Genomic DNA, 9736 nt, shown 5'->3' with positions numbered 1-9736 from the left:
TTGTGACACAACTTGGCGAAGGAACGGGAAACGCGTTCGGTACCGGCGCCGGAGCGCTTTAGCGGAGCGTCACGCACGGCCGGCGCGGATAAGTGGTGCTTTGGCGCCCCTAGCGGCGCCGAGGGGCGGCTCCGGTGACGCACGCCGAGGCTTCGTTACATAGGTTTACGTAGGGCGTGATTGCGAGACCCCTCCCCCTCCCCAGCCTATCTGGGGGGGAAAAAAAAAAGAAAAAAAAAAACTTTTTGTATAGAAGGAATCAACAGCCGCCATCTTGTCGCGGTTCAGAATTAGGATTTCGGCACAGCACTATATTTTTTATTTTGAAACGAAGCATCCAAATGTACGTCCGGCGACACGGCTCGTCCAAAAAACCCGAAGCGCGACCCATTTTGGAGATTTTTTTTGCAACAAGACGTGGATTTGTTGGGCGTTCGTCGCCTGGAAAGCCCTCGTGTATCTTATATCGCCTTCAGCGAGCGGCGCAATCCGAGCAATATTGTTTACCGGGAGGTATCGGGGAGGCGACAGCAGCGAGGATTCGTTTTTCCACGAAAACGCCGTTTTGATGCACCCATGCATTTTTATTGCGAACGACAGGCATTTTGCACGAAATTGTTTGACGTCAGAAAAATGGTCCGTTTCACGATGCAAAATTGACTCGTTTTGGCCAAGCGCGTTGCGACGCCTGCGGACATGTTTTAATGTATCCCTTAAACTGCTGTTCGGTGTCGAAGTGAGACATTTTTCTACAATTATTTAGCGATTATAATGTGGGTGTTGGGTGTTGGATTATCATGGGGTGAATGGCGGTGGCGAAGCGGGGCGCTGTTGCTTTTCTGAAATTCTTTCTGCTGCTGCTAGCGAGCAGGCTAATTAGCGGGCGAGCTAGCTAGCTAGCTAGCCACTTGCTAATCGTTCGAGGCAGAGGAGCGGGGCGACTTGTCAGGCCAACTTTTCGCCCCCGGCCGTGAGGATTTCATCGTCGCCCCTCCGAACAGTTCACCAGAAGCGACCCCGCTGCAAGAAGAAAAAAAACAATGACCGAAAACCTGCTCGAGATGGGACCCCCGAACGCCAAGCGTCCGAAGATGAGCACACCTGCTCTCTCTGCCTCCGACGGTCCAGGTAAAGGAGGCCCGCTCCTTCCAACCAAATAACTACGAATGATCTGCTTTTCCAGGCCGCCCGGGGTTCCTTCACGCCTCTGCCGACACGCGTGTGTACGAGCTGCAGGTTTTTACACGACGTAAACATTAGCTCCACGACGGCGCACACTCGGCGCTTTACATCTTAAAAATGGCTTTGATATTTAACGCATCCCCGTGCGCTTTATATCTTATATATATATAATGTTTTTCGTCCACTCTTCTTTCTGAACGTCCCGCACCCGTGGGAAACGAGTGGCGTTCTGCACTGTCGGTGTTGCAGTTCCCGTGAACGACGTAACACAGACCCCACAGCGCACGGTCATTTATTTCGTTTATTGGCCCGGTTGTGTTGGTCCTAACCCGCTGACAGTCTGTTGGACGCCGTGTAAATTGCCACCAGGCGCTGTTCATGTGGGGTCCTGCACCCGGGGCCGCATCGTTATTACACGACTCTGTGCCACGACGTTCACGGTTGGACGATTACCCGAATTCGAAGATGTGAGGCGGTTGATTTAACTTTTGAGCCAGTTGTAATGGCCCTAATGGTCTCGTCCTAGACACCGGTGCTGGTGTAATGAACCCAAACGTCCAAAACTGTGGTTCCTTATTCCATTTGGCGTGACTCCATATGCACTGGTAATAAACAAGAATTTGCATTAGTGTAAATGTGGAACGGTACGGGAATGTGTTGATGCTGCCATCTTACCGAATCCTGACTCGGCCTGCTTGGAGTGTGGCATGTTAGTGGGGATTTACCTTCCTAGACATCAGAAAGCCTTGTGGTCTGTGTGGAACCCATCGAGCGTGGGACGTGGGTTATGGGATCATGTCATTGATTATCCTAGATTCTCACACATCCATGTACTAGGAGCTTTCACCTAGTAGGACACATGTGGTCAGGACATTTCAGTGTATTTTAACTTGTTCTGTGACTCATTCTATATCAACTACTGACCATGTTTTTCATGGGGAATTTAGAAGTAAAGTTTACATGTGAAATAAAACAATGGATGCCTTGTGTAATGTGAATGATTGCAACAACACTGCTACCTCACAAAGACAGTCTTTGCTGTGCGTTTACCTGCGGCGTGTATTCCATAGGAACATGTCCATATTAACTTGTCAAATCTGTGCATGGATGTAACACACAGAACAAAAAAACTAGATAAACAGGACAACAATAAAGGATGCACCCAGAAAATAACACACCCCTGGTTAAGCAACAGAGAAGGGGCAGAAATCATAGAATGAATCATGATACTATAATGAATGTGATTGTTCACAGTAATGACAGACACCACCCTTCCACCTCTGTGATACTCAATATGTTACAGTACAGTCGTCTGCGATGCACATTACTTCATGTGAAACTAAAGCTGGAAAGCCCATTCAGTTAGAATTTGTTGTTGACTATGTTGAATCCGACGCTCAAAGGACATAGATGTTGCCTGGCTTAACGTAATCGTACTATTCCTTGCAGCCAACAAAAGGACACTAGGGGGAAGTTAGTTCAGATGGTGGCTCCCAAAGCTAAATAGTTTTTTGTGCTTTGAAGTTAACAGAAACCTATTTTGTTAAATGTCCAGACACAATGACACTGCTGTTAGTTACCATTTGTATTTGTGTAGTTTATATAGTTAAACTGATCAACCTCCAGCGAGGTTAACAGACTGAACTGCATTGTAGAATTTATATATGTGTGTGTGTGTGTGTGTGTGTGTGTGTGTGTGTGTTGTGTTGTGTTTCATATTGTGATTTATTGAGGACTGCATTGTTACATTTCCATTTAGTAATTCAACAGATGCCCTTATCAAGAGCGACTTGCAGTAGTAAAAGGGTGCAGTGGTAGTAAGTGGGGTTTGTGTGTTACCCACTAGACTACATGCTACGCATTTGTGGGTTATATTGTAAATAGAGGCTATCACCTTTCATGGTTGTCTAGGAAGAATCTAATTATTAAAAATGATTTAATGTCTCAGTCATGGATTGAAACCACAAAAATAAATAAATTGAACCATTCAGTGGCATTCAGTCCATATATTTTAATATGTCCAGTTGTGTGTGAGAGCAGGAGCCATGATCAAAGAATGTTGATGACATTACCAATGAGCAATAAAACAGTTGTTGCATTTCGTATTCATACTGCGTGAAGTGTATGTTGTAATTACTGTGGGTAATGTGAAAACTACACGTCTTCAAGCCTCAAAGAAACAGGCTTCCCCTTTTCACTGCTTTCTGTTTTGCCAGCATATTGATCTAGAACTCAGTAGAACTCAACATTTCTGTTTCTGCTATTCAGTGTGCTGGAAAAAACAATGTCATCTTGATATTCTAAACCGAGATGGAATTTTCATCTTTTTGTCAGCGGATTTGTCACATCTGAAGTGGAAAGTGAACGTGTGTGTGCATTTGACTGCATAGCATTATGCAGTAGTATAATTGCAATTAGATTAATCTTGTGGCACTAGTCTGTTGTGGTGTGTGTGAAAATATATTTTAGAAATGTATTTCATGACTGTCAAGTGACCATGATTTCCATCGTGAGCTGATCTGCTTTGACCATCAGCATACAGCTCTCATGTTGGTTCTTCTTTGGATTGTTTTTGGTATTTACGTATCATTTAATGGCAGTAATTCCCCACGGGGTCTGTCTGATTTGGTTATGTTTTTTCCCCAGCTTTTCCCAGATCATTGTCTCTTTTTAAATGTATTTATTTATCAACCAATGCTGTGTTCAAAACATACATGGTGCTATCATTTTTTTGTTTTGTAATATTATCAACCATTTCATTAATGATAATGTTGGTTGCCATTTTATGAGCATGCATCAAATCTAGAGCTGTTAAAAATAACATGTTAAAATTGCTGTTAATAATTTATGAATATATAATGTGGTAAAATAACTTAATTCAGCTAGGTTTTGCTTACGTGCATTCAGATGTGCATTACATTCAGATGACTTAACGTTTGCTTCTGCATTCAAATTTGTTTTCCAAATGGAGCCACATGGCTGCCATGCTTAAACACAGGTACCACAGGTCAGTGTGGTACCCACTAGGCTACTACTACCCTGCAGACAAATTATGATTGAAACTGTTAATTTATTTCTATAAACTGCAAAATATCACTTGTTTCCCCTAAATCAAAATTGATAAAACAAAAACACATACAAGGAAGCACAACAGTATAAAACACCAATAGACAATATAGTATATATTTCTTTAAATACTGAAAATAAAAAGATTACAGAAATGTACAGCACAAGTGTACATAAAGTGCAGTTGCAGTGCTGTAGGTGTTTAAGAGGGTGATGGCGAGGGGAAAGAAACCTTTCCTGTTACCCCTTTTCCACTGCTCTGTCCCTCTGTTCCCGTCCCAATTTTGGAACCAATGCCGTGCTTTTCCACAGACGATAAATTGTTGCCGGTGCCCTAAAACAGGCACCAAACCGGCCCCTAAACTTTGCAGGTCTAGTAACGAGAACCTGAGACATCACGAGCAATGGGCGGAGTGATTGGGAGCCAAAGTCCAGTAATGTTGAGCACTAAAGAAATTTAAGCTTTTCTACCTATATGGACGTCCATAGAAACTCAATTAAAAACGTTTGATTCTGTTTAGTAGGCTCCTGCTGAGCTCCTGTCTAGTGTAAAGGCAGGCTGTTCCTAGTTCAGACGTGGACAATATTGCATCGATACAGTGCAAAACATAATAGATTATATCATAATGATGTTGTTTGGTGATTTTTGTGGCGGCGGTATAAAAATTCTTGTTAAAAAGTAATGCCCGTAGTGACTGTGGCGGCCTGATCTGAGTACAGTGCCGCTCCGGGAAGGAGTTTCCTGTGGCGCAGCACTTGCCGGCCTTGTTGTCTGAACGTGGTCACAGTTGAAATTTGTTGAACTTTAACTGCTGCATGCCATGATGTATTTTTGCATGACTAATGGAATTAAAGCAGGGAATGGAGGAAAAGCTGATCCTAACAGTATCTGAGTGTACAGAGATCTACAACACGACACTATCGTGTTACCGGTAGTTTAGAAAAATGTGCATATTTTTTGCACTGCTGCGTTCGGTCTGAAAGCAGCTTTAGATTTTGTCCAATGAGCAGAAAAGCAGTCTGTGTGTCTGTAATTTCACAGACATACATGACTTTGTTAAAGTGGGGATTTCTTGGTTTTTGTTTAAAGAGTAAGAGAAAATCCAGAAAATTTCTATCAAATACTGAACTCACTTCTAACTTTACTAAGGTCAAGACCATTATGGGAGAGATTGTAACGTTCCCCAGTTCTTTTCTCTGGCAGGAAATAGGATGACCCATCGACTGATGTAAAATGTCATGTTTAATTGTATCTCCTTTTCATTTGCTTCACCAGCCAAACACTCTTAGATATATTCAACTTCACAAATACACCTAGAAACTAGGAAGATTTTGCGTCCATTTTCCTTTCAGATCTTCTGCGCTATGCTTAATGTCCTTTTTGTGCTTCCATTCTTGATGAAGTCTCGTGTTTGCCTTACATAAACACTTTTACATTATAACAGGTGAAAAACATTGAAATCTTTGCTCTACTCTTTTAACCATGTTTACCTGCAAGGAAACATGTGCAGTCATCACTGCGTTGCATAAAAAGGGCCGGGCCTCTCAGGCAAGGATATTGCTGCTACTAAGATAGTGAAGAAGGCTTCAGGCTGCCCAAGAAAGTATCCTAAAGATGATTCAGCTGCGGGATCGGGGTGCCACCAGTGTAGAGCTTGCTCAGGAATGGCAGAAGGCAGGTGTGGGTGCATCTGCACACACAGTGAGGCCAAGACTTTTGGAGGATGTCCTGTTGTCAAGAAGGGCAGCAAGGAAGCCACTTCTCTCCAAAACAAAACACCAAGGACAGACTGATATTCTGCAAGAAGTACAGGGATTGGGCTGCTGTGGACTGGGGGGTAAAGTAATTTTTTCTGAAAAAAAAAAAGTTTTTATAGCATGATTGAGCGCTGTGCCATAAGGCCAAAGTGATGACTAAGTGGTTCGGGGGACAAAACATTAACATTGGGTCCATGGCCAAGAAACTCCCTAGACCTTAATCCAATTGAGAACTTGTGGTCAATCCTCTAGAGGCCAAAACTCGCAAATTCTGACAAACCCCAAGCACTGATTATGAAGGAATGGGTGGCCATCAGTCAGGATTTGGTACAGAAGTTGATTGACAGCATTTCAGGGCGAATTGCAGAGGTCTTGGGGGGGGGGGGCAACACTGCAAATATCGACTTTTTGCATAAACTTGATGTAATAGTCAATAAAAGCCTTTGAAACTTGTAAAATGGTTGTAATTATAGTTTAATACACAACAGAAACAACTGACAAAAAGATCTAAATGTAGCGGTTAAATGTAGCGGTTATTGCTTTTAATTGTTTTTTTTAAAGTAAGTAATTACCCTTCGGCAAAGAAAAAAATTCAGGCTCAGGAATTTGTTTCACTATCAACCCTGGGTCTGCTCAAATTGCTATGGTTTTAGTCAGTCTTGGGTCTGTTCAAGCTCACGCGATAAATGAGCAGTCAGTGGACAAACTTTTGGTATGTATTACCTATCCTTTTCGTATGATTTGATGTCAGATCATGAGATTAAATGAATGCAAAATTATGCAGTTTTTATTATGTGTACATGGACTGAAGTGGCATTGTCTATCTCAAATTGCAATTGTTTTAGTTGGGCTTGGGTCTGTTTGAGCTCACACATTAAATGAGCAGTCAGCAAACAACTTTTGGTTTTTAGTATCTATCCTTTTTGTATGATTTAATGTCAGATCATGCGATTATATGAATGCAAAATGATGCAACTTATTTTCTGAGTACTTGTACTGAGGCGACATTGTCATTATCTCGAATTTGGATCTGTTGTATAAGCATCTTTTAATGCAGTTTTTATTTATTTTATTTATTTTTATTTAAATAAGTTATTTTAATTATTTATTAAATAATTGCCTCTTGCTCAGTGGTTCAGGCTCAAATTGCTTTACAATGTAAATTAGTATGTTTTGTAAAAGAGTTTAGTTTTATTTTAATTTGATTTGCAAATCTCAGCCACCGTTGTCATGCGATTCGTTTTCATTTTCCTGAGAGATGTTAAAATGGAAGCTTAGGAGGTGAAATGGTGGTTAGCCTCTGGTGCTGCTTATTTCCCCACACATTTTTTTCCCTCTTAGTCTAGCACTCATAACATGTGCAAAGAAAGCTATACTATACTATACTGGTGGGATTGTCGGGCTTCAGCAGAATCCTAACAGAGCAGAGTCAGGCCTAACATTTTATACCCAATTACAGCTCTACCACTGGGTAGACTTGCAGGTTTTTATTTCTTTTCAGGTTTGAACACTACACCTCAGTTCTTACTCCATTTTTGTCCTAGCCATTAGAAATGGCGTGATGAATAAACCCCAGACTGTGCTCTATCGTTTAATGTCAGGGTTGCTTTGGGAAGACACATGCGCAAAACATGCTGCATTGGCTTGAGTGCTGCGTTGAATGCCGAATACAGCCACATGGGCAGATGCCATTCTGTCCATTTGAGGGGTGAATAGAGCAGAGTAAACAAAGTTCTGACACTAAAACAAAGTTTGCTGCGCTTACCGCAAGTTTTACTTTTCCTTTTAAAAAGAAATAAATAAAAAATCAGCGCCGGGCTTGCTGCAGGGCTCAATGTACATTTACACCCTTATCCAGAGCGACTTACAATCAGTAGTTACAGGGACAGTCCTCTGGAGACACTCTGGGTTAAGTGTCTTGCTCAGGGACACAATGGTAGTAAGTGGGATTTGAACCCGGGTCTTCTGGTTCATAGGCGAGTGTGTTACCCACTAGGCTACTACCACCCTGTAAAATGTAAAGAACAGGTATAGTGTTTTTTAAATTCCTGGTAAGACAATAATGTGGTGTGGTAGATATCTGTACACTCAGAGACTGGTAAGCTTTTTCCATCCTCGCTTTGTGTGTGAGTATGTGTTTCATAGGGAAAGACCAAACACTTCCAACGCTTTCATTAAAAAAATAAGCCCTTAAATATAATTAAAAATGACTAGTAATCCTTAAATCTAGAGTTTAACGTTCTTAAAAATACTGCAGACACAATAAATGAAATCAAACAAGCCTTCAATATGTCAGTAATCCACTGGTCACCGGTCCATGCGTGCATGGAAATGACCAGGGGAGGTCCAAGTCTGTCTGGTGCTCTGTGACAAACAAAAATCATCACCAAATAAAATCTTGGAATCCTGAAGGGACTACATGATGAAATATGAACAAGCATGGTGTTATTTAAATATTTCTGACAATATTTTTTATGTAAACTGTCTACATCTGTCTACATAATTGCATCATACAAATACCTGGTTTCATAGAATATGTATGTTACCCTTTTCAAAAACTTACATTTAAATTTATTCAGCAGATTATATACTACAATATATATGGTTCAATTTATATCTATGCTTCAGTTTATATCGCAATCTGAATTTTATGCGCTATCGCTCATCTTACAGAGTCTGTAATCCCCATACAAGTCAGGCTCAAGCACCATGCCCTGAGCCCCAAACATCCATTGAATCATTTTGCATATTGCCACTGACTGCTCTAATGATTGCGATCCAGAGGGTGAAAGAGAGTGCACTGGTGCTGATATTCGCTCATGCTCCTCTCCAATGCGACAAGCACTTACGCGCTTATGCTAAGAAACATGGGCTCAAAACACTGCCAGAGTGTGCCAAACCCTGCGCATCACTGACTCACTATAATCTCTGTCGTTCAGGGTTCATCTGCCTGGAGATCTTATAGGCAGGGGCAGATTTTCGTGGCAGTACGGGCTGTCTGATTGAGGTGCAGACACATCAACCCTGGTCGTGCTCAGCCTGGGGTTTGGCGAGGAGAGAGAGAGTGAGAGAGAGAAAGAATAATAATAATAAAGTGAAGTGATTGTCACGTGTGATACACAGCAGCACAGCACACAGTGAAATTTGTCCTCTGCATTTAACCCATCACCCTGAGTGAGCAGTGGGCAGCCATGACAGGCGCCCGGGGAGCAGTGTGTGGGGACGGTGCTTTGCTCAGTGGCACCTCAGTGGTACCTTGGCGGATCGGGATTCGAACCGGCAACCTTCTGATTACGGGGCCACTTCCTTAACCGCTAGGCCACCACTGCCCCTTGAAGCAAAGCAAAGGTTTTGCTGGACCACAGATCTGCATTTATGGAGAATCTTTATTTATATTATAAGTTATAAGCCACCTTTTCTCATTGAAATGTAAAGCCCCAGTAGTGATTTATCTGCAAACAGCAACTAGTCAGTTGATACTTTGGTTTAAGTGTCCTTATATAGGGCGACAGACGTCCTCTTTTCCCCGGACACTACTGTTTGGAAAAGTTTGTCAAACTTTATTGTTCTGGGAACCAGTCATGTCAGGCTTTAATGCTGCATGCCCTGCATAAACGACCTCCCCCCTACCAAACCTCTGCCTCTGGCTCATTCTGTAAGTCGGCATCATTTGATATATGCTTCTGAAAGAAAGAATCCAGTCTTGCTTGCTTTGAACATGGCATGATTT

General features: G+C 42.1%; 1 protein-coding gene across 4 annotated transcripts in view; it reads left to right on the top strand.

The window, feature by feature from the left end:
• The first annotated feature begins 196 nt into the window (after window positions 1-196).
• crebbpa (CREB binding lysine acetyltransferase a) overlaps window positions 197-9736 on the top strand; it is a 38891-nt gene continuing 29351 nt past the window's right edge. For 3 of the 4 annotated variants that reach the window (XM_028974512.1, XM_028974513.1, XM_028974511.1), the window contains exon 1: window positions 197-1128. In XM_028974512.1, the coding sequence (XP_028830345.1) occupies window positions 1041-1128 (88 nt within the window). In that variant the 5' untranslated portion in view covers window positions 197-1040. The remainder of the gene's footprint in view (window positions 1129-9736) is intronic. The other variant, XM_028974510.1, reaches the window with a different exon arrangement.

The sequence above is a fragment of the Denticeps clupeoides genome, chromosome 3 (genome assembly GCF_900700375.1).
Source record: "Denticeps clupeoides chromosome 3, fDenClu1.1, whole genome shotgun sequence".
Taxonomy (NCBI): Eukaryota; Metazoa; Chordata; class Actinopteri; order Clupeiformes; family Denticipitidae; genus Denticeps; species Denticeps clupeoides.
This window is presented reverse-complemented; position numbering and strand designations above follow the sequence as displayed.